The sequence below is a fragment of the Ictidomys tridecemlineatus genome, chromosome 1, assembly GCF_052094955.1.
Source record: "Ictidomys tridecemlineatus isolate mIctTri1 chromosome 1, mIctTri1.hap1, whole genome shotgun sequence".
Taxonomy (NCBI): Eukaryota; Metazoa; Chordata; class Mammalia; order Rodentia; family Sciuridae; genus Ictidomys; species Ictidomys tridecemlineatus.
In genome coordinates, this window is record NC_135477.1 from 178,694,855 (window position 1) to 178,719,951 (window position 25,097).

Below are 25,097 nucleotides of genomic sequence, written 5' to 3' on the forward strand. Positions count from 1 at the left end.
GACAAATTAATGACTAAATAGAAGTCAGCATGATGGCTCAGAGTCGCATTTGTAATTCATATTAATGTCCCACCGCTCGCTGTGCCAATCCAGTGATGCCACTGTCTGCTCGTCTCGGCGGACATCAGGACTTCTAATGGGGCAGAGCTGGAGGGTGGCAGGACTGGGAGTTTGGGGGTGGGTCCTTCCACTGTCCTTGTGCTTCAAGGGACCAGCCTGTGTGCCACCTCAGGGGCACCTGTGTGCACACCTGTCTGGCTTTCCTGGTCTAAGCTCAAACCTCTTTCTCTGTGGGCTTCTAAATATTTCGTTTTTCTTTCTTTCTGTCTTTTTTTTTTTTTTTTTTTTTTTACAACCTGTTGCCCTATTTTATTTCTTTACAGCACTGGTCCTTATTCTGTTATATTATTAACATATCTATTTTTATTTTATCCTCTTTTATTTTTTTTACCTCCTCCCGTGAACACAAGCTTCATGGGTGTGGTGACTTGCTCACGGCTGGGTCCCTAGAGTTGAGACTAGGACAGGGTGTGACCTAGGTTAATGCCTGCTGAAGGGGTGTCTGAGCAGGGTGGGTAGAGGCCCTCTGGCCCTTCACAGTGGCCACTCCTGAGCTGGGCATGGATATGTGGTTGTTCAACTCTCGGCTCCAGGAGGCCACAGTCTCGGTGCCTGTGTCACTGTTCAGGACGTGGCAGGCACGTGCTGGATGGATGAATGACTACATTGGAGGTGAGAGCCACTTGGCGCCAACCACGCCCAGGACACATTGTCACATGGGCTTAGTGGTGTGCCATCTCATGTCGGGCAACCGTTTTCAGACGGTTCCTAAATCCTGGCTGAGGGAAGGCAAACAAGGGGGACGGGAAGGTAGGGGTAGAAGTAGGACCATGGTGGCAGGCCCTTCTCTTGCTTCTCCCCTGTGGTCTTCTGCACGACAAACAGGCACCATTCCCACACATGGCCCTGCTTTGAAATCCCAGACAGATGTTGTGTTCTGGTACATGAAGCTAGTTTACTCCACAGGCAGCAACAGCCACCCCAGCGATTCCCTGTCCCCAGGCCACACAACGGGATGGGGTCAGGTGGGGGAATGTGAGCTGGTCACCTCCTCACTCGGGAATCGGGCAAACTGCTGCATGGAGAGATGGGCCATGGCCCGCTTACTTCTGAGGGTCCCCCTGTGGCCCTGGGCTACGGGAGGCAGGGGAACAGTCCACCAGGTGATATAAACAGTGTCCATTGAGGAAGCCACTGTGCGGAGCCATTAAAGGAATCCCCTTCCTGTGCCTGTGTGTCTCTTGGCCCTTGCTGGTGAGGCTTTGGCTCCACATTGGACACCTTTGGGCAGTAGGATGGCATGGACATCATCTCAGAGCAGTGGGCCACCAGGTTGGTTAGAGAAAAACACCTAAATTAGCAGAAGGAGAAGAGTCTGTCCTTCAGCAGGGCCACATGAAGGGGAGGGGCTGGAGGCGAGGGGTTCTTGGTAACAGACACTGGCACTATCCTCTCCTGCTGTCCCCAGAGACAGCCCTGCTGCGGCGTGTCGGTGGGCGGGGGAGCGAGGACAGGGGCAAAGATGCATTCGAATTAGAAGCCAATAACCGGGAAAGCCGCCGGGCACTTAATCAATAAAAATAATGCATTTGAGTTGTAGAAATATTCCCCAAGATCAATTTCTCTCAAAGAAATATTTGTTTCTCTTGCCAGGCTGCCACAGTGTGTAGGGGAGCATAAAGCTGGGTGAACACCTCCTGGAAAAGGTAAGTCCCCACCCCCGCCTCCACCCCGCCCCCAGCCCTCTGTCCCCAGCCCCCTGCCCTCTGTCCCCAGCTCCCAGTCCCACTTACAGTGATGTGAGCGACTTCAGGCCCTGGAAGGCGTCTGGAGCTATGTCTGATATCTGATTCTTGCTGATGTCTCTGGAAATGTTAATGGGAGAGTCTGAGAACGCAGCTTGAAGGTGTGAGAGCAGCCGCCTCTACGTACGGACTGGGCAGCTCGGGCATTCAAAAGGTGAGGATCAGTTGATCAATGAAGCCATGCATTTATTCACAGTGCAGGAGAAGGCACCTCGAGATCACTCGCTTCCCTGCCCAGTGGAAGGCACTGCCCTTGAACCAGTCTCCCTTGCCATAGAATGCTCCCCTTGGAGTCTCTGCTGCCACCTGCAGCTGGGCACCGTGTGGCCTCACTTTATTGGTGCGAAGCTGCATTTAGAGCTTTGGCTTAGGTCTTATTATCAAGCACTAGTGACAAATGAAACAGAAACCAGCCTCCCCAACCACAGGCATCACCTTCCTGCCTCACACCTGGGCATGTGCTCGCTGATTCCCAGGAAGACCTTGTCATTTTGTCTCCCACTGACCTTTCCTCCCTAACTGAGAGGTAGCTTTGAAAAAGGACCTAAGCCTCTGTCTGGTTCCACGTGTCCTCCAGGCCCTGATGTAAGCACATCATGGGATCTTCAATGGATGCCTTTGAGGTGGGGTTTGTTGCTGGAGTGCTCCTCCTCTGGAGAAAGCCCACAGAAGTGATCTAGTCCAGAGCTGGTGGGTGGTTGTGTTGGAAGGATTCTCCAAACACGGGGCCACCAGGAGGCTAACCTGGCCTCTCAGGTGCAGAGGAACCTCCCTGCCCTCCTGCCCCCACCTCCTTCTCAGACACCCTTGAGGGTGCTTTAAGCTGCCTGGGGACTTCCGAGCTCCTGGTCACTGGTCCTTGCTAATGGCTCTTCACTGAGGGGAATTCTCTCCCTCAGAGTCATTAGCTCAGGGCTGGCCTTTGGGCTCCTGTCACTGGAAGGAGAGATGCTCCAATTTCCTGCAACAACAAACCTCTCTGGTTCTTTTTTCTTTAGCAAAATAAATCAATGGTACCTTGCTTTTGTTCAGGAGAGGGAGAGCTGGGGTCTTGGTGGGTCAACAAGGAGGAGACAAATAGATATGGAGAATAAAGAACATCGGAGCAGATTCTAAGCAATTGCCCCTGGCAAGGCCAGCCTCCCGATCTCTGAAGCACATGCAGGGGAGCCTCCCCAAGCTGTTCCCCCCTTCATGCCTTAGAAAGGGGTGCAGGACACCTTTGCCTAGACCTCTGCTCTCTGCCTCTCTGTTCCAAAGCTGTAAGTTGAAAGGTACTTCACAGGCTGCGAGCTCTCTGGCACAGCTGCCTCGTTTATCCCTTTAGCTGGGGAGATTGCCTCTAACAAATCCGCAGATCGCACCCAGACGCCTCAGCTTACGTGGGGCTTTTCTTCAGCGTTCCGTTTTTGTATAAGGGTCTTAAGCAAATTCCCCGGATTATCCTAATCTTGCTCGCCCTCAGCGAGGCTGCCTAGCAAAGCATTTCAGGCAAACAAGCAGATCTGCTTACACCAGACTAGGAACAGGGCCTATTCTGACTCTTTTCCTGACCATGGGATGTCCCTTCAAGGCACTCTGACCTCTCACAGACAAGAGGAAGTCCTGGCTCTAGGGAGTCTTTTACTTTAGCTCTGTGACAGCAAATTGTTCTCTGCCCACAATTAGACTTTTGGCCCCAATTCTTCCTGCAGCGGGGGGTAGGATGCCCCAGGGAGGTGTTGGAGAATGGGAAATGGAAAAGGGAGACAGTTCAGTTGGGAATTGACTCTAGCGGTCACTTTGTCATTTCCCCCAACTTGAAAAATTTTAAAGGATATATATGTTTATGTGCATAATATGTTTTGAAAGATATATTCACAGTAGCATGGCTAAATCAAGCTCTTGAACTATGTGCATCACCTTACACACATCTTACATGTAACAAAATCTACTCCCAGCAATTCTCAAGTATGTGGTCACTAACCATTATCTCCATGTTGCAAAAAAGATCTCCTGAACTTCTCCTCTTGTTTAACTGAAATTTTGTATCATTGGAGTAATATTTTCCCAGCACCCTCACCCTACCTCTACCATAAGCCTTTACCCACCACCCTACTCTCTGTTTCCATGAGTTGGATTTAAGATTCCATGCATCAGTGCACTGTCTCAATTCCTAATTCTGCAGGAAGAAAACAGCAGCCCTGAGGTCAAGGGCCTGGAGCCACAGTGACTTGACAGTCATTAGAGTAAACAGTGGGTGTCCCATGTCTCCTGACACCCAGGTCAAGGTCCTTCCTAATATTTCATTATGATGGATGCAGAATGCCTGGTTCAGGACAGGAAGGAGACTGGGGAAGGTTCCAGCTGTCGCTGACTGCCAGGCTTGGCCCTCTAGCTGTGGACTGAGAGTTCAAAGCCAGCCTCAGCATTTTAGCAAGTCAGTAAGCAGCCTGGGGGTGCTGGGAAAAAGTAGTCCACAGCGAGGTGCCTTAGAACTGACTGAGCACCGTGGTCACTCTTGTCCAGTGGTTCGCAAACCTCACTAGGGTGTTAGTCAAATGCACCCACGGAGAGCCTGATGTGGTAGGCTGAGGTTTGGGGGTCAGAAATTTGCATAGTAAACAAAGCTCCAGCAGATTTTTGTGCCAGTGGTCCCTAAGTCATATTTTAGACCACAGAGTTTTAGACTCGGGTCAGTCTCAGACCCACCTTAATCCCCTGGGGCTTATAAACTGGATGACCAAGAGGGAGTGGCTTTTCCAAACTGTTTGGAACAGAGAAGGCAACTTCAGGTGCATACAAGGCTGAAGCCAGGAACTTTAATGTGAAGCACTAGAAGTTCTGAAGCCCAAGGAAGACAGTTCCACTTAAGAGCATGCAGCTGAGGAGAACTCTCAACACACCAGTCAGGCTAAACGACACAGGCTGGGCTCCCAGGTGTCAGGCTCCCAAACCTGTGCTGAGCCTCCAGTGCCTTCTTCTCTCCAGACAGATGGTTTCTCTACCTTGATACTATTTTTTTCCTAAAAGTGTTTTTTTTTTTTTTGGACCAGGAATTAAACTCAGATGCACTTGAAAACTGAGCCACATCCCCAGCCCTATTTTTGTATTTTATTTAGAGACAGGGTCTCACTGAGTTGCTTAGTGATTTGCTAAATTACTGAGGCTGGCTTTGACTCAGTCCTCCTGCCTCTGGCTCCTGAGCCTCTGGGATTACTAGGCGTGCGCTACCGCTCCTGGCCCTGAAAGTGTTTTCTTTTTTTAAAAAATAAAGGTCTATTAACAACACACACACACACACACACACACACACACATACATATATATGTGTGTTGTTAATAGACCTTTATTTTATTCATTTGTATGTGGTGCTGAGAATCGAACCCTGTGCCTCACACATGCCAGGCAAGTGCGCTACTGCTGAGCTATGCTTTTTTTTAATACCCAGGTGACCACCATAAATAGGTAGGAACACAGCCATTTGTGGTTAATCTGTTGTTAACAGACTAAAAAAGGATGCAGTTCATTGAAAGTTGAGGAAGAAATTTCCTTCTGGTAAATATTAGGAATAAATTGGTCATGGACACCAAGGAGGAATGCACACTTAGGGACTTGAAATTCATCCTCACCTGGGACCTGGCTTCTCCTAAGCCATTAAACTTCAGTCTGGATTTCTGAAGTTCTATTAGTCAAAAATGTTTTAGTGGGCTCTTTCCCTACTACAATTCCCTTGGGGGGCAAGGAAGGCCTCATAATAAATATCAGCAGTACCAGAATGATCAAAAATTAAAATCACTTTCCAGGTCATGACTGAGAAGGTCTCATGAATTTTGAATGCACTGATCATGGCAACTCCAATAGGATGGAGAAAGGATGGTAAAACACAGCCAAGCTCTAAATTACCTGGACTTCACAAAAAATTAGAGCGGTGACTTAAATCATGCAAGAGATATAGGTTGGGGCAGTGATGAACTTGTCATTTTTCACTGAAATTACTATCTGGCTGCATAATCAAGCTGGGCTTTAAAAATGGATGGGGAGGGGTGCATGGAGAGTGTGCTGGGGCACAGGGACACCCGGAGATTAATGGCCACGGGTTTTAAATATTAAGGCTGATATTTATCCAGCTCCTCCAGCAGGAATGCTACCCCTGGGAGGGAGGTGCTGCCCTCAGAGCTGGCTCATTCTGCTGGTTTCCACGCCTGGAGTTGAACCAAGAGAAAATCTTGTTTGCTTTGGATTTCCAGGGAGATGGGAAGTTGGCTTCCTGAGATCTGGGGGTAAAGCTACTAATGCCACTGTTCCACAGGGATGTTTATTTTTAACGTAAAAGGAATCAGCAGAGATCCTTAGTGTATACACTCCCACTCCAGAAACCAGAGAATTAATCTGGCGTGGAAGGAAAAACAGGGTTGAGTCATGTGTACATCTACATGTCCTCTCTCCTTCCTGTGTGTGGGGGCGGGGCAGAGAGAGCAGGTAAGCGGAATGAAACCCACTGATGACCGGGACAGACAAAATAATTTCTCAGCCTGCAAAAGGGAAGGGGTTTCCCTCCAGAATCTTGGTATCTGTGATGGCATTTTTGAATCCTACCACCTCCCTTCAGTGTGTCCAGTGCTGAGTGACTCACAGACCAATGTTTAGGTTGGCATGTGAGGGGAAGGATGACAACATTGTCACTATGGTGGGAAGGAGGATGTGACACAATGGTGCTGCCAAGCTGCTATGGTGAGGAAGGCACAGCTGTGCCGGGGTCTCGGGGGCTGGTGTGATACAGCAGGGAGGTGAGATTGGCCAGTGTTGGGGGTGTTGGTTCAGTCATATGACTGTATATTGGCCACACCCCCAGGCTTCTGATTTCACTTAGACAGTCCTGTCTATGGCCTGGGGGGCTCCACCACAGTCCCCACTACCTTGAGAGCTGGCCTGCCTTTCCCTCACCTGCACTGCTGCCGGGAGGGTCTTCCCTAAGCCACCGCTCACCTCCACAGAGGCCACGGCCATTATCCTCTCTCTCCTTCTATTTCTCTTTTTCACTTCTAGTTCTTCCCAGTTTCTGATGTTCGTTATGTCCTGTGCTGTCCGCTTGGTGAAGGCTCCATGTCTGTGTACAGACTTAGCTTTGTTCACAGCTCTCCCCAGACTCTGAGGGCAGGAGACTTCCCAAGTACTTGTTATGTGACTGCATGTGTGTCAAAATGTTGGTGACAGTGGAACAGACAGCTGCAGGCCACTCTCATGTCTCATTGAAACTCCTACTTTCAGAGCTTTAGCTGTAGCTCAGGGGTTGAATGCTTGCTTAGCAAGCTTGAGGCCCTGGGTTTCACATCACCAAACCAAGGACATTAAAAATGTATGGATTTTAGGGGACCCATTTCCTCCCACACAGACCCCAATTCTACTTTGTTCTGGTGGGAGAGGCTCTGAGCGAATTGTTCAAGCTCCTGTGCCTTCCAATGTGCATGGGGCACTTCCCAATCTTAGGAGAGCAGCCCAGGTCCAAAGCTGAGTGCCTAGCAGGGATGGGATGACCTGTTCTGGGCAGGCTGCCTTCTACATGTTGCTAATTACCCCGCCCCCAACCCCCTCACCCCAAGACATTGGCCCGATGCTCCCCAGTGGCTACTCACATCCGCTTCAGTTTCTTGTACTGGGTGAAGGCTCCTGCGGGGATGGATCTGATGGAATTCTGTTCCAGACGTCTAGAAAAAAGAGCAGAGGACTCCATTAACCATTCTCCTGCCAGCAGATGGTCCCTGAGGGTCACTGTGTTCACCTTGGTGCTCAAGGACAGGGTGGTGTCTCTCATCACAAGCTGGTTGTGGGAGGCGGGGCAAACACTGCGATAGGCAGAGAGCTGTGTAGACAGAACACCCTTCAGGGCCTAAGGGTCTTCTGGGAAGCTAGAGGGGGGGACTGTCCTGGAGGAGTTTGGACTGGGAGGGGAAGCTGCCTTTGGAGGCAGCTGCCTTCAGAGAGAGAGAGCTGGAGGAAGGAACCAAGCCGAGTGCTTAGAAAGTCACAGGGAGAGAGAGAGGGAGACCCAAAGGAGACAGCGTGGGCCAGCATGGCTTCCTGACGTCACGCAGGTTTCAGGGACCCAGACTGGACTCTCCTCTGGGCTGCTGCTGGAATCTCTGTGGACTTCCTGAAAGGCTTCTTCTCTGGTTACTCTGGAAAGAATGAGATGCTGCAGGCCCACGGCCCAGAACTTCCTGGGAAGAGAAGGAGCCATGGGGAGCAAGTGTGTCTTCCCATTCTTTAGTCTTTCATTTCTCAACTGAATTGCTGTCACCAGGAACAGGTGTGGTGGGAAGTGGTCCTGAGCGGGAGGAGGGGCACTCTATTACGGATGATGAATGACACCTGGCTCAGGCTGAGGAGTCAGGATCTCATCCCCATCCATCTCCCTTCTCCCCAAGGTTCAGATCTTTTCATCACCTCCTAATTTAGCACGGATGCTCCCTAAGCCCTCAGCTGGGAAGACACAGAGAAAGGTGTGTGGAGGGGATGAGGTGGGGGAGCAAGAGGGAGAGCGGGAGGAACCGGCTGGCTCTCTCAGAGGCTACATCTAGTGGATGCACATTTCTGGCGGGGCTGAACCCATTCATCTTGAAGAGTAATCCCTGCTGCAGAGTGGGGAGACAGTCGTATTAATTTGTGCCTCCGCGATCTCATCTTCATTGGGGGAACAGAGTATTTGTTACTGGAACCGCTAATGGAGCAGTTTGCCAGCAATTTTCCCATTTCAAACAACATCTCAGCTGCTAATGTGGAATGTTTGTCAGGCCTACCCATAACACAGACAAATCACTCTCCAGGCAGAGGGAAGGGCGACAGGGTGGGGGCAGAAAGCGAAAGGCGGGCGAGGGGAGAGCACGAGCATCAGGACAGATCGTTCTTGGCTGCTGGATGAATAGAGTCTACAAATGAGACTGCCACGCTCCGTCAACATGCCTTTGTGCCCTGCTGGAGGGGGCGGGGCAGTGCTTGCTGGGAATGCATTCACGGGTGGACTGGACAGGGACTTGGCGGGCTGACTGGCCCCGTGGTGAGCCACCAAGTATGGCCACGGGGCCTCAGGGAGTGTGGACTATGGTTACTGCCTTGACAGAAGTGCCAAGAACATTCTCGTTTCCAGCTGAGCAAAGGGTTCAGCCGGGATTTCTCAGTCAAGGCAGCAGGAATCTCTGGGGCTGCCAGTCAGGTGCTATGTTCCCTCCAGGACCTGGGATTCACCTGCCACTGTGGCAAGAGGTTTCACCTGGATGGTGCCTCTGGAGAGAAGCACCCTGGGTAACGATGGTAACCACTCTGCTCTTGCAGGTGGATCCACTGCTCCCTGGGTGAGGACAGGGCGGGCGTGAGGGCTGCTGAGTCTCCCTGTGGGTCACCCATTTCCCTCCATTTCAGTGACCTGAAGCACTTAGGGGAGGAAGGAAAGAAGGAAGGAACAAGATGTGACACTGGTCTCAAGGCACTGAATGATCTGTGGAAGGAGAATAGCCCATGATGGTCCACCACAGAATCAAACTCTATGGTGACCATGGCAAATAGTAAGGGGTATCATTTATGAAGTCTAGTTGATTTAGGTCTATTATTTCTTTTAACTTGCACAAGTATGAGACCAGCAGTATTGGCCTCATTTTGCAGATGAGAAGAGAAAAACTTAGAGGAGTTAAATCATTTGCATCAAAGTGACAGAGCTAGAATCGATGTCTTTCTTTTTGTATCCATTGGACTCAGTGCCTCTTTATATTTGTGAAAATGAGGAAACTGAGACTAAGGGGGCTTTCTCAGTTACAGACAAGGACAGGGAATTACAACCTCAGAGCTCAAACTGTGGAAGTAGGCGCCCAGCAAAAAGGCTGGAGAAGCTCAGGAAAGGGCAATGTAGCTGAGAGCAGGGTCTGCCCTCTGCATCCGGGTTCCCTATCTGCAGATGCAACCAAACACAGTCCAAAGACATTCAGAAGAAAATTGCATTTGTACTGAACACAGACTTTTTCCCGTCATTAATTCCTGAACAATAGAGTCTTACAACTGTTTACATAGTGTTTACTCTGAATTAGATATTGCAAGTCACCTAGACATGATTTGCAGTATATGGAGAGATGTATGTACATAGGTTATATGCAAATGCTATGCTACTTTGTATAAGGGACTTGAGCATCTGAGGATTTGGGTGCTTGAGGGAGGTCCTGGAAATAATCCCCCATGGATATGGAGGGACTCCTGTACATATAAAATATGCACATAGAGTACAAAAGTGTGATTTTGGACAAAAATTTAAAAAAAAAAAAAACCTATCCTTTCTTTCCCAGCAAAGACATGGCCCTGTATCCTTCACACCCAAGACTTTCTCTGGGGGTGGGTTTGGTCTGGTCTCCCAGCTTCTCAAGCTGCTTTGGGTACTGGCTGACATCAGACCCCTTACAGATTGCCAAGGCCAGGACATGATGTGTATTAACTTTGTCCCAGGTGATATGGGGGCTGGTCTGGGTGGGTTAACTGTGAACAGTCTGGGCACCTTACACATAAAGACAAAAGGAGGGACACAGCAATCTAAAGAGACAGCAAACACAAGGTGCTGAGCTGCAGGGTATTGGGCAGGCACTGGGCAGAATTTCCCACAGCATGTCCGACTCAGTATTTGCACCCCATGAGGCATGTTTTTAGTTATTATTACCTCCACATTATGTACAAGGAAACTGAGGCTCAGAGAGATGAAGTCACTTGTCCAACTTCACAAAGCCAGGAAGAACCAGTGGTGGGACTCTAACCCAAGTTCTTATGTTTTCAAAGCCCATCTCTTTTCTCATCTGTCACTATTTCGCTCCTTGCCTGCTTATCTGTGGGGAAATGGGCCCCTCTCCAAGGGAGCAAGGCTGGAGTGTGCTCCAGGCCTTTGCTGCTAAGAGTCTCTGGAAGCGTCCACACATGCCCAGTCCTGCAGCCCAGAACAAGGAGGCAGCAATCTAGACCCCCAGTGAAAAAGCTTCCAAAAGCACTAATAGCATTAGCAAAAACTGTCACATTTCAGGATGTGTCTGAAGTCAGCAGCTGTTCGAGGCCTCTCTTAACTGGCACATGTGTCTTTCTTTGTTTGGTGAACATTCTTCAGGCTGCAAACTGATTTAATAGAACGAGCATAAAAACAAACACACACATCAAACCTCTGAGCATTTCCTGCACAGCAGAAACAACAGGAACATCTGACGGGGACCTCAGCCATTTGTGCTCCGTGTTGACTTGGCCCAATTCCTCGGGTGCTTCCTTAATGATCTGTCATTTGCAGGCATGCCACAGAACACCATGTATTTCTCACAATCCACAAGTCAACATGGTGCCAGAGAGACTGGCAGGGGCACGGCTAGTGCAGGGCATGTCTGCAAATCACCTGATAAAGAGGAGCCGCATTGAGTTGGTGGCGGTGCTGGCAGGGCTTGCGATGTGAAGCACATCTACCATTAATGAGGACTTTTTATGTCACATATTGGCTCATGCTGTGAGGCTTTCAACAGCAGTACAAAGCAAGGAGTAGTGGTTAGATGCCCATTTTATAGATGACCAGATCAATGTGCCCCAGGTCCGCTAGTGCAGGGCACAGCCTGGACTTGAACCCAGGCTGGTCCAACTCAAGTGCCTGGCTCTCGACTCCTAGGCTGTGCTGCTCTTCCCCAGAAGCACTTTTGTGGTTTCTTAAATCTTTCCCATCTCTCCTCATTTTCTCTCAACTTGGGAGCTCACATTAGATCCTGCTGAAGGAAGGAAGTCTGTGTTCTCCTCCCACCAAGTCCTTTCGGGCCACATGGCTGGAGACCAGATGGACAGCCCAGAGTCTACTTCACTAGGTCTGGGACAGGGGTGAGGGAGAAGGTCCTTTCAAGGTTGTTCTCTGTGCCCCATTTCTACACCCCTTCCTGGCCTGTCTCACTATTGCTTCCTGTAGTGAGCCCTAGACTCCCCCACTGAGCCTCTATGTTTGGTCAACAGTAAAGATGAAGGTTGAGGGCAAATCTGGCACAAGCCATCACTAACCTACTGTCTCGGGACACCTGGCATCACCTACAGAAAACAGGTGTAGACAGAACCAGACTTGCCCTCCTTATTGTGTGCAGGTGTCCAGATATCTGCAGAGGAACTTTTTGTGTGTCTGTGGGTGAGGTGCTGGAGATGGGACCCAGGGCCTCACACATGCTAGGCAAGCACTCTACCCCTAGCTGTATTGTCAACCCTAAAAAAAAATTATCTTAGAAAAAAATGAAAGTACAGGAAGTTGAGACTAAATTATGCTATCATGTCTCAGGTGCACACATGTGCATAGTTCTTGCTTTTTCAATTCCATTTTTTTCAGTAGCTTCCAAAACTTATGCTAACTTTCCACATATTGTGCTATTTAAATCCTGTGGAAAAACTCTAGGTAGGTATGTGACCCCTGTTTTGCAAAGAGGGAAACCAAGTGAAGCAGATGATGTTAAGAAACGTGTCTGGAATCAGACACAGCACCAGGATTTGAACACAGGACTTTGGGCCCCAGGACTCTGCTGGAAACCATTGTGCCTCCTGATTGGCTCTCTTTTGCAACACCTGCACCCAGCCCTTGCCTTCCTGCCTTGCCTGGGCATCCACTCAGAAACCTGGCACTCTCCCAACACTTGAGTCATAGAGTTCTGTGGCTTCTAGAGCTCGCCAACTCTGGTTCTGTTGGGTATATTTGGCTTTTAGTTCTCGGACCTCTCTCTCAGCCCCTCTGGTGACCATTGTAATGGGGGGGATTATCTATTGCTAAGCAGCTGTCTCCTCACTGGCAGATTAACAATGGGAGCAAGGGGACAGTGGAGACACCGCTTTTTCCCTCCTAGCTGCTTCTGCGTGCAACTTGACACTGAAACCTATCTACAGCCTTTCTCCATCAAATAAATGGACCTTCCATAGCAGGAGACATGACCCTGAGGACACCGCATGAGGGTGTAGAGCAGACACGGCAGAAGATGCAGCAGAGATTAGGGAGGGGCTCTAAGCACGCGAGGCCCTCCGGAGCTCTTAAAGGCCCCAGAGGGCATCTGAAGACCACAGAACGCAGGCAGGCACGTGTGGTCTCTGGCTCTTCCCTGGATTGCTCTGGCTGGAGGCTGGAGCCAGTTCAGAGAAACATCAGGGAACAGTGTGAGTGACGCCCTTGATGCAAACTGAGTTTTCGAGGAAAATCTGCAGTGAAGCATCTCGCTGTGGGTTCTCTGGAAGAAAGCTATTTTTAGAGGAATTGGCTCTGGTATGCGAGGACACCAGCACATGCTCCTCTGAGCTGCTTTGGCTTCAGAAAAAAATCAAAGGGAGTCTGCCAGGTTGCTTTGCATGAGAGATGCCCCTTCCAAAGTCGCGCAGGGCAGGACCTCTCCAAGGCAAGGGAATTTAAAAGAATCTCAAATAGTCAAGGATTGAGAAGAGGGAGACGAGAGCCTGAGATGTCGCCAAGCCCTTCTGAAGGGGAACACACATCTGGATTATATAGATGGTCCTGGGCAAGAGGTGGAGTTCTTCATGTTAAACAGAAAGGTCAAGTTCAGATGTGTCTGGGCGGGGGATGATAACCAGACACTCCCATTCCTCCCTACTGTCTCTGTTCCCTTCTCTCACCTCTCCGTCCACCTGCTGGTCCCTTGCTGCTAGGAGGATGAATATTATCTTCTTCAGAGATTCTCAGGCTGATGCAGAGTCCCCAGCCCAGGCTCTACTGCCGCTAGGAGCAGGCAGGTCCCTTTCCTCCATCAAGTTCTCTCTCTCAGGTGTCGCTACCCTAAGTACCCTCCCCAGCATAGAAACAATCCTCAGCTGCTTGAATTTCCCAGCTTCATTTCATCACAGGGGAAAGTGAGGCAGGTGCAGCAAGGGGAGCCCTGCAGATCTGTCTGGGGGACCTTGGGTACCCACAGCTGGGGCAGCCTTCCGGCCACATCTGCGTGCCTCGGCATGAAGACACCTCCTCCCAGGTCACAGGCGTGTGGCTGGCCTCTGTCTAGAACCTGGCCTCTCAAACACACCTTTAAAGATCTGACCTGCTTTGCGGAGGATCTCCCTGTGTAGGCAGCTCCAGCTCCTAGGGTGTGGCTTCTAACCCATCACCACCCCTATAAAACTGGTGGCACTCGTGGAGCGGTTAGGGTTGCAACATGACAACAGCCATGGTTATCAGAGTGCACTCCAGGACACACTGTAAGCCTTTGTCAGCACGTGTTCAGTTAACTCTCATACGAACCATTAAGAGGTACCATTAGCCTTTGCATTTTTTAGGTGAGGAAACCAAGGCTTGGAAGTTACTTGGCTCTGGCTCAAGACAGGGCCAGAGCTGGAATGCAGGTCTGTCCAAGTCCATGGTCTGTACTCTTAGCCACCAGGTTGTTGCTTTATCCTCAGACACATTCTAGCTAGGTTGCTGAGGTCCAGACTTGGGCATTTCATGGGCTAGGTGCTCACAGATCTTTTATTTGGACAATTAAAGGCAATCTCTCTCTCTCTCTCTCTCTCTCTCTCTCTCTCTCTCTCTCTCCCTCCCTCTGTTATATAATTCATATTTATATAATATACATGTATTCATAATTATATCATGATTACATACACACATTCTCTGCTTTCAGGAGTAATCATTTTGTAAAATAAAGTACGTTTTTAATAGTCATGAGAGTAGAGAAAAGTCCAGGAGCTTAGGGAAGGACTCCTTCAGACTGAGCACTTTTCCTCAATGGGAAAACATCACATTGTTTGTTCCTTTCTCACTTAACCTCAAGGTGGGAGAAACTCAGTGAGGACCAGGCAGCCTTTTGGCAGTTACAACTCCAGCTTGCCCAGACGTGAGCCCAGCCAGGCAGGCACAGTGTGACCTGCACTCCAAGGTGCACATCTGCAGTTTTTCTCTCTCCTGGAGACCTGAGCCATGTCCTGTGAGGCCCACAGAGATGTGAAGCAGGGGAGAAGGGGTATGCCCAGGGCTGGGGGGGGTGTCACTGGCCTGATGACCTGGACTGGCCTCTTTCATCAGACTGTGGTTTCGGAACTGGCCAAGGGAAAGTCTGTGGTGGCAGAAGACAAAAGAGAAAAGGTGGTGTGAGAAAGGAACAAGTAGAGAAGAGAAGGGGCACCACCCATGGGGACAATTCAGTGGGATGGGGCTGGCAGGAAGTGTGTCCTGAACAGCCCGGGAAGGTCGCAGCTGGTGTGGATGGAGAGGGAAAGGGGAGGGTCCTCAGAGGGGAGCGCTGGGCCTGGGGCAGAGGGATGGGGTGGAAGTGGAAAGGGAACGTGGACCAAGGGAAGGAGAAGATGGTGAAAGGGCTGGTGCAGGAAGAGAAGATGGCAGGAACTGGGGCTAGGAGAAATGAGGGAAGCAGGAAGCAAGGCATGAGCAGGAGAGGCAGGAGAGGCCTCCGTGCCTTCAGGGAGAGGAGCTTAGAGCCAGAGTGACGCTGAGGACTGAGGGGAGTCCCAGGGAATGCTGAGTGACGTGGTCGCTGGTGCTGGGGAAAGGAAAACTGAGGGCCGAGAGCAGATGGTGAAGGGCACAGTGGCTATGCACAGCAGGCCCCAAGGACTCCTCCCAAAGTCTGCTGCTTGCAGGAAAGGTGTGGAGCCGTGATTGTGCCTACTGGGGCTAGGGAAGACCACTTTGAAGGGAGCCAGAAAGAGCTGGCAAAGAAGATGAAGAAAGAGGAAGAAGGACTCCACTGTTATAAGCCCTATGTTTCTCTGCCTCTCATTCCGGGTAAAACCAGTCCTTAAAATTCCCCAGGCTCTGGCCCCTCATCACCTCTCTGAACTCATCCCCTGCCAACTGGCTTCTGGCCTACCTCAGGGCCTTTGCACATGCCATCCCTACTACCTAATTGCACTCTTCCTCTAGAAATCTACTTGTGCTTTTTTTTTCTTTCACTTATTTGAAGTCTTTTCTTTGCTTCATTTTCTCCATAGGACCTACTTCCTTCTAACATATTGTGTCATTTACTTTACTTTGTTTCTTGTTTATCCCCCACCCTCACGCAAGTATCATTAAGGCAGTAATTTTGTCTATTTTGTCATTGCTGCCTCTCCAAGCACAGACCAGTGCCTGTAACACAGTGGGCTCCCAACAGGTATTGGCTGAATGAACACAGGAGTGAAAGGAAAAGCCGGGGAGCCATCGACTGGATTGAGCTGGAACAAAAGGGAATGCAAGGGCTGGGGGAGAAAAGGAGGAGAAGGGGAGTGGGGGAGGAGGAGGTGATGAAGGGTAGCGAGGTGAGGGAAGCACATCTCTTATTTGGAGGGATTTTATCTAATGAGTTTTCAGCAGAAGGGGTCCATGTGATGGTGTTTTCAATAAAGCTACCTAAAGGTGAAGACAGAAAATGAAAACAACTGCAGTCATTTAAAGAGCGATCTTGAGGTCAGTGTTGACTGACACTCCACTCATTCCAGAATGCAACGCTGCCTGTTTCCTAACCGCAAGGGGAGGGTGGACAAATCTGCGCTGTGTGGACAAATTCTCCTGAAATTTCTGACATCTGTACATATACACCCATGTGCCAAGTGCTGTCTCTTTACAGGAAGATCTAATCTGGGAGACACACCTGCCCGTATGATCAGAGCCAGCGCCCCTGAGTGTGTGGGGAAGTGGGCTCAGGGCACACCCTCCTCCACCACTCACCAGACTGTAAAGCAGCGGCCTGTGGAGTAAGTGCGTCACGTGCAGAATTTCATTTCATTTTCACAATGACCCATTGGGGTTTAATACTGTAATTATCACATTATTACAGGTGAGAAAACTAAAGATGGAAGGGCAATTATCTTACCTCAAGTCATACAGATAATAAATGGGAAGGCCAGGATACAAACAGCACGATCCTGGGGCACAGACAGATGACTTAATGCAAAGGACCAGACAGAATGCATTGCAGGCCACATGGTCCTCTGTCATGATACTGCCCTATGAGAGCAGCCACAGACAGCATGGAACAAACGGGCATGGACGTGTTCCAATAAAACTTTATGTGCAGCAATAGGCGGGATGGGATTGGCCTGGGTTCTGACGTCTGTGTCTTTAACCCTCAGCTGGCGTGCTGGGGAAGGCAGGGAGGATGGTGAAGAGATTCCTGAGGGTTTTTAACAGTCAGCTCTAGCAGTGAGATACTGATGACCCCCAGAGGGACCGACTGGGATAGAGGGATGGCAAACTCGGGCACTTACATCTCCACGATGCCCTCTGGCAGATTGGCGGGGATCTCCGTCAACCCTTTTCCTCGGCAGTCCACGATGCTGTTACTGCAGGTACAGGCGGAAGGGCAGGAGAGAGAGTTGGCATTGCAGGATGGGGCCTCTGAGTGGGGACCTGTCGGCAGGAACACAACAGTCATCTCCTGTCCATGACCCTATACCAGCTTCCCAAGGATGTGGCTTCACCTGAAAAGCTGTCTGAAAAATCATCGCTTCTGACAGGGGAGCCCCAGGAGAGAGTCTGGCCTTGACCTCGCTGCTTCTGGTTGTTGCACCTGCTCTCTCGTCCCACCATCCTGGCCTCTCATGTTAGGAGAAGCCAAGCCCCAGGGTCAGTCACTCCTGAAGACACACACTGGTCCAAAGGGTATTTGCTGGGACCACTTTTGCAGGGTGCCCAACATTTGAATGGCACCCTGGGGTTTTGGCTTGTATCTGATGATTGAAGGCTGAGTGTAGACAAAACTAGTCCTTTCTCCAGTGGCTGGAAGCCCCCAGAGGTGTCAAATCAAGTGGGAGCAACAAGGTGGCAGAATTTCCCCACTTGGGGCAATGATGTTGTTACATGTCAACACGTTCATCAGCAGCGATGCCCAAGTTATTTCTGAATGGCTTTTATGCCCAGGGAACATGCAAATGAAATTTCCCTCACTAGAAATGAGGCAAATAAAAGTTGCTATGTATTTTGAAGTTAGCCCTTCATTTGTATGAGGTGAACCAGAGTGAATTTAAAGCCAAGTCATAAAAACCCCAAGCAAATGGCACCCCAGGAGCTTATTTAGAAAGCCAAATGGACACACAAACCCATTACTGACCCAACTGAGGATTCAGAGTTAAAGAGAATTTTAATGACATTCTCTATTCACATTAAATCCCAAATAGAAGAAACAAACTTGAATATTTTAAAGACACTATAAACTTTCCCATGCTTTGGTTGCTACCTCACCGTGAGGTCAGGATCTCACACCCATGCTGTATTTTTCAAATGCGGATGTTCTGGTCCAAAAAGAAGACCCGATGAAGTGGCCCTCCCAGGACTCATCCCATCCCTTTCAGATCCAGCCAGCAGTGGTCATCACAGTGTCTTTCAAGACCTCTCTGTGAGCAAAGAGGCCCAGGCTGCACCAAGCTCAGAACAACTCTGCAGGGCTCCCCACTGCTGGGGCCTGGAACCTCTGGCGGGGGCTCCTGGAGGCAGATTAAACACCAATGACAGAAATGATTTTTGGTTTGGCCCCTTTTCAGAGGAGAAATGAAAACCAGAGCGAGACATCCCTGGTGGTGGAATCAGAGTGACAACTGGATCCCGGGCAAGTCCCCATCTGGACGCTGAGACTCCACGTGGAGTGTTCAGCAGTGCCCATGACTCCAAAGGCTGATCTGTCTGTCGGAGTTCAAGTTGATGCCTCCAGCTTAATTTGAAATGTTTCTGTCCCCAGGAAGTGCCGACCCAATGGCCAGAGAGTTTTACTGCCTTTCACCTCCTAAGTACACGCAAAATAAATATTTAAAAACATCCTCTCAGCTGGGATATTTGAGAGAATATTCTTGATTCCTGTCCAGTACACAAGGACTTCAAAGTCACTAGTGCCACAGGAGGGGATCCAATGAAGACCATGGAAAGTGCCTGAGGGCTGATGGTTACACTAACAGCCTCCTGGAACATTCTCCCAGAGACAGGGGTATGCTGGCTTTGCTCCAATCCGGGGAGCTTAGACAGCCCGCAGGAGCCTCAACCCAGAAACAAGAATATCCTGGCTGAGTGTGGGGGCTCTGGAGTCCCACAGCCTTGGTGCGGATCTTAGCTCCATCCCTTGGTTCTTACTCCCAGTGCCTTGTTTTCCCCATCTGTAAAAGGGGGGATCACAGCCTTATTTTATAGCGTGGTTTTTTGGGAAGGTGAAGAAAGTTGACACATAGACTCTTTAGAAGAATGATTGGCACAGAGGAGGAGCTTAGTAAAATCAGCTATTGCTATTATTATTATTACAATTGAGTATCACTCTGCCATTAATTATCTGAAGACCTTGGGCAAGTCACAGTGGCATTTTTGTTGCCATCTCGGTGAGTAAGGAGTTTGGTGGCATGATTTCGACACTCCTAATGGGACAGAGGGCAGCTTCTCCTCTCTGTTCTTCCCTGCAGGCATACAGAGGAGCCACAGTGTGAAGGACTCCCGTCCCTTCAGCCATGGGTGAGGGAGGCTGAAGCAGGTGGCTTCAGATTGCAGGGCTTCTGAAGTGCAGGTGGTATCCCATCCCCCAAAGGAAGCTGATGTGCCTGCCCTTCCACAGCAAGTGGGAGAATGTGGCTGGCCTCACAAGAGGAACTGCCACACCTGGCGCCTTCCCCATGGGAAATGTAGGGACTGCAGCCTGCGTCCCTGCCCTTCTACCCATCAGGCAGAGAAACTGGATGGCCGCCCCTCTTCCGATCTGTCAAAATATTACTTGAATGGTGTGTGTTGGAGAAGGGGAAGAACTGTATTCAAGGCTCCCTATTGACAACAGGAAGTTCTACTTGGAGTGATTTTCAAAGCCCCACTTATACCCCCCTACACCAATTTCTATGCAGTAATTAATCCTATTCTAAACTAGACCCAGGTTGCATCTTGAGTCCCGGGGGAGTTGTGGGTCTTGGAGAGGGTGGCTCTGATTCTGTTGCAGTGTGCACTACATTTCAAGGGATGTTGTCACGACAAAAAAAAGCCTTTGAAAAAGATTCCTTAACCAGGTCACTAACAACACCTTTAATTACACAGTGAGAAACAGCGGTAATTATAGCCTCGTCAGCACCCTGGGCTGGCAGCACCCCAGGCAGGCAGGCATTCCCGCAGGTGAGGACAGGACCTTATTTAAACAACACACTTCAGGTTTCAAATAAGGGTGAAAGACAGGGTCACTTTCTCTGGCAGCATTTTCCCATGTCCCTGTATGCCTCTGAGTACCTGTGATGGCCCATGTCCCTCCCCCTGAATAGACTGAGACTGGAATGCAAATTCTATAAGGACAGTGACAGTTTTTGTCTTGATCACTATTGTATTTTCAGTGCCTAAAACAGGGCTGGACCTGGAGCACGTGCTCAATCAGCACAGGGTGGGTGAATGAGAGGGTGAACAGGAGACACCCCTCAGAGGTGACTGCCCTGCAGAAGGTCATCAGGAATGCAGGTCAATGCTCCTTCTAGAAGGGCTCTGAGGAGAGGCTCCCTGAGTCTTGGTGTCCTGGCTCTGCAAGAGAGGACCTGCCATTTTGTGGGGAGATGGAGTGGCCATGGCAGGTGGAAATCTGTATTGGAAGGTCACTCCTCCCCTGCAGCTGTCAGTGCTGGCAAAGTCACCTGGGGCTCCCACTGCAGGGTCGAGGTGTCCCAGGCATTCTGCTGTGAAATGTCACCAAACCCTTGCTGTCCGCACATGTTTGGGGAGCCAGCAGCAGAGCATTTCTCAGCAGGACAAAGTCAGAAGACACCCCTTTCTCACCCAGCAAATTATGTCATGATGAGCTGGGATGCGGCAAAGAATGGGGACAGTTTTTCTTCTGGGATAGAGGAATATCTAGATGAGCCCTGCCTGTGTGCTTCTTGAGCTCCTCACATGAAATATGTTCTTATGGGGACCCCAGGAATCCACATTGTCCTGCATGAGCCTGTCCACTGGCAGAGAAAGTGGCCTTAAATCCGAGCATATTAATGGACCAGCCCATAACACCCCAGTGATCCCCTTTCTAAGATGTCCTACTACTAATGAAGAAGTGCCTGTGGCCTTGCTCGTCACTTCTTCCATTTTTAATAACTGCCTGAGTTACCTGTTCTCAAATTCTTTCGTTGGGACCAAAATGCTGCCCCACTGAGGTTGGAAGGACATTGCCATCCAGAAGAGGGACGTAGATGTGGACTGAGCCCGTGTCTCCCTCATAGGCCCCCCTTCACCACCACGTTAGTGCTGGATCTCAACGCAAAGCCACAGCCACCTCTGCTGAGCAAGGTGGAAAGGAGGACATCTTGTCTTCCGATGTCTCCTTGGACTGTAGGGCCGTGCCTTGAAGGCGGACCCCAGGAGTTCTGGGAAATGGAGGTGCTGGCTTTCCCTGCTGATGCTCACCAGCAAGGCCTGGGAGGCCCGGGGCACCTAGGGACTGCGAGGGCAGGAATGAGCTCCAGCTCAGCCTCTTCCAGGGAAGGTGCCCGAGGCCACCCGCATGGGCACTGGGAGTCTTGCTAACCTACTGACTACTCAGAGAGAACAAAGACACATCTATGACCAAAGCTGCCTCCCGCGCCTTCACCTCACCTTTGCTCTTTGCCTAACTGGTAAAACGAGGGTGATCATCATGCTAAAAGCATAAGACCCTGACCTGTCTGCCCAGATGATGGGACAAAGGTCACCGAACTTCAGACCTAGAGAGGTCCATGGAGACCACAAGAATACGGAGCCAGAAATAGGGGATTACTTACAAGGACACCGTATTGGCCAAACAAGAGCCACCACATTCGTGCCAGATGCGACACTAAAGACCCTACCATGTTGTCTCACTTGATCCCCCAGGATGCACGTCCAGGTTCTAGAATGATCACTCCCATCACACGGATGAGGAGACTAAGAACAGGAAGGTTAAGCCAGCTGCCCAAGATCATAGATCCCAAACAACAAAGTTCCAGCTTTCGGTCCAGTGCTCTTTTGCCCTGCCTGCCAAAAGGCTACCCTAAATGCCTCTCTTAATACTGTGAAATTAAAACTCTCAGTGCCTCAGAATCTCTGAGGAGGCAGGGGTGCAGGCTCAGGGGCCAGATCTTGTAAGATACACTAGGAGATGCTTGGACACTCTTGTGTTTATTTCCTTCTGTCTTAAAAAAAAAAAATCACCCAGTAGCGTGCACAGGGTAAAAAAAATCCAGTGGCCTTGTGAGTATGTAGAAATAAATTAATTCCAGTATTCAAATTAAGCCTCCCTACTGGCCTCTGGCCTTTCAAAGCCACACCAGACTACAACGACATTGCGGCTGAAGCAATCATGATGGGAATGGAAATGAACGTGAGCTAAATACCAGAGGCATGATAATTTTGGAAATGGCTAAATAAACCTAATAATCTCATTCCTGCAATGTTCAATTATGGGGTTTTAATTAAAAGCTCCTAAGGAGATGGGTGGCTGGTCATGGCTTACCTTAATTATCTTTGTACTTAGTAACTAGTCCCAAATTAAAAAACAAAAAGAGAAAAAAAAAGAAGAAGAAGAAGGGAACTTTTCCAGTTTGCAGGGAGATAAGTATATTTCATTTTAATAATAAATGAGAAAGTGTTTATGGGGAGGCCACCAGGCTCCAGCATTGTTCTAGGTATGGGGCACCTGAAAGAATATGAGATGTGGATCCTTATTACCACAACCAAGACTAATGTCCTTATGAGCAGATGTCATATACTAAGGCCACCAGCAGATGAATGTGAAGTAGGCAGACAAATTGGGGGGCTTAAAAACACTCAAAGGAAAGAGATAATTGACTCAGGAGGTCAAATATTTAACTAATGACTATAAATTACAAATTATTATAGATAGAAACTCTCTCAGATCAAGGAAATATATGGGAAGTAAATCCTAGAATTTAAACTCAAAATAAACCCTTAAGATGAAAATTAAAAAAAAAAAATGACAAACCCCAACCTTGCAACTAACATATCATGATCTTTTTCTCTGGTCTATTTATTGTGAACTTTGATAAAGGTCCAGCCTGTGAGCAACAAGAAAGAAATAGGGTCCATGGACTCTTCCAGCCCTGGGCCCAGCCTTCTCCTCAAAGCAAGAGCAGTTAACAGAGAAGCTCTTTTAGCAGAGACTGAAGGAAGATAAGTGGTCAAATTGCATATTATAGAAAATGTTAATAAAAATAAACTAAAAGTATATACCCTGACCCTGGTGAAAAATTCCCAGCTGACTCCTCAGAGGAAGAAAGTGGATGTCTCTGGGAAGGAATGGCTGATGGGGAGATGGATTTTGCCCAGGTGAGCTTTAGCAAATTTCTGGGTTAGCTGGAGTGATAAGGAGCCCATTTCCAGAGCTTCTGGGGAGAAGAGCCCAGGCTGAGACGGCTGGATTTAATTCAAGGGAGATATCAGGGACTTGGGCAGGCAGGGCCCTCCCAGGCTGAGTGAGATAAAGCTCCTTCTCTGGGGCCATGTGTTTGGTGAATTTTCAATACCACTTAAAGGCCTAGGGAGCACTTCCTCTTCTGCTTGACAGGGATGGCTGAAAGGAAGCCACATGCAGGATGGCTTAATTGGAGCCCGTGCCTCTCCTTCCCCTAATCGGATGCCCTCTATTTTTAAAGAGAATTCTTGCCCCTCCATTTTGAATGATGTCTCCCTCTGGTGAGTAGTTAGGGGAGTAGCTTGAATGGGGAGCATTTTGTATCTTAAAACAGCCACATCAGTCCACACAGAACCACTCCATGCATATGCCCAGCTGGGCGCTGGCACTGGGATGAGGGTGTGCTGGGTGGTCAGCACATGACTGCTGTCCTTTTCTATGGCCTCCTCTAGGGGTTAGCTGCACACCACAGATGGAGCCTTTTATCAGTCTTACAATTGGCTTCAGCAGGTGTGAAGGGGGCAGCACTTTGGGGGTATGCTCTTCCTACACCCCACATGATGGTGGAGTTTCATTCATCATTTCCCCTAGACTGTTGAAACTGACTCTGACCTTTTCCAAAATAACCCCTTACAGTCTTCTAGATTTCTACGCATGAGTGCCTGATAAAGCATTTAATGAATCCCTCATACATACAAGTCACTCCCCAAAAGTCAAACTACAAGTGAGAAGGTGGAGGGCAACAGCGTATTGATGTCTGAAGTCTTTGGACTTCAGTTCTCATGTCCTCATAAAGCAATTGGCTTCTTGTTAGAAGCTCCAGAGAATATCATAAGTGATGAACTTGACTGCTATCAACAAAGGTGGTCAGGATGAGCCTAGGTAACTAATGAGATCCACCTGCGAGATTGAACCCTCCTGGAGTAGGGGAATTGGGGGCATTAGCATTTCCGGGACCTAGGAGGGAGTGCCTTACTCCCACGGGTTCTGGATCCTGGCTGTTATTGGGTCAGCAATGCCCTGCCACTCTTGGCGGGAAGATGCTTTCATGACGAAGTGGCATTCACAGCCATGTGCCGCATTAAACTCGGCACCCACCTGTAATGATGTGTTTTAACATTCTCTCTAATTAGTTTTTCTCACTAGCTCTTGGATGACTCCTGCACTCTATAATTATTTCTTTCACTGGCACTTATGCCAATATTGCACCTTTTGCCTAATAATTACTGTAATTATAGTCACTATATTTGAATTTGGTGCCTGTGTGATAAACGGTTTTATTATACGTGTTTCATGGGAAGTGATTTCTAAGTGGGCGTCCATAGGAAGCTATTGAGGTATTGCTCAGAGACAAGTGTTTGTGGAGAATAAATAACATAATGAAGAAATAATGTGACAGGAGGAAACAGCAGAGAGGGAGAGGAGGGTGAATCAAGGGAATTCTTGCACCGTGGCCAGGCAGTGGAGGAGAAGGAGACCCGCCTGCACAGCTGGCCATGCTGGGGCCTGGTCGCCAGACTTGGCTCAATAAGCCCTGGGTACTGGAAAGGATCAAGAGTTCAGAAAGGTGGGGAGGGATGTCAGCTCAGCTCCCGGGGACCTTGCTCCCTCCTCATGCCCCCTTCCCAAGCTGTCTCTGGAGGCCCTGGGCTTCAGTTCCAGGTCTGGGCTCTTGGGAATCTGTACAACTCTTTAGGAAACCCCTCCACAATTTTTTTTTTCTTTTTTGCTTTAAGGAAAATCAAGGGATTGGCTCTACTTCTTTACCACCAGAAAAAGAGAAAGTTAGTGGAAGCACAGGATGTCAAGAAAAGTAAAGCAAACGAGTAAAACTTAGAACCCGGTTTAAAAACTGTGTCCTCAGCCACCGCCCTTCCCTGGAGTTTTGAGCCGCCTCGGTCACGCGTCTGCACCATCC

The 25,097-nt window shown here is 49.3% G+C and overlaps 1 protein-coding gene across 4 annotated transcripts in view; it reads right to left on the reverse strand.

Annotated features, from left to right (window-relative positions):
* Nucleotides 1-25,097, reverse strand: part of Slit3 (slit guidance ligand 3) — a 583,956-nt gene that overhangs the window by 121,004 nt on the left and 437,855 nt on the right. For all 4 annotated transcript variants that reach the window (XM_078052276.1, XM_078052277.1, XM_078052275.1 and 1 more), the window contains exons 9-11: nt 17,070-17,211; nt 7,481-7,552; nt 1,854-1,925 (exon numbers count right to left, since the gene is read on the reverse strand). In XM_078052276.1, the coding sequence (XP_077908402.1) occupies nt 1,854-1,925; nt 7,481-7,552; nt 17,070-17,211 (286 nt within the window). The remainder of the gene's footprint in view (nt 1-1,853; nt 1,926-7,480; nt 7,553-17,069; nt 17,212-25,097) is intronic.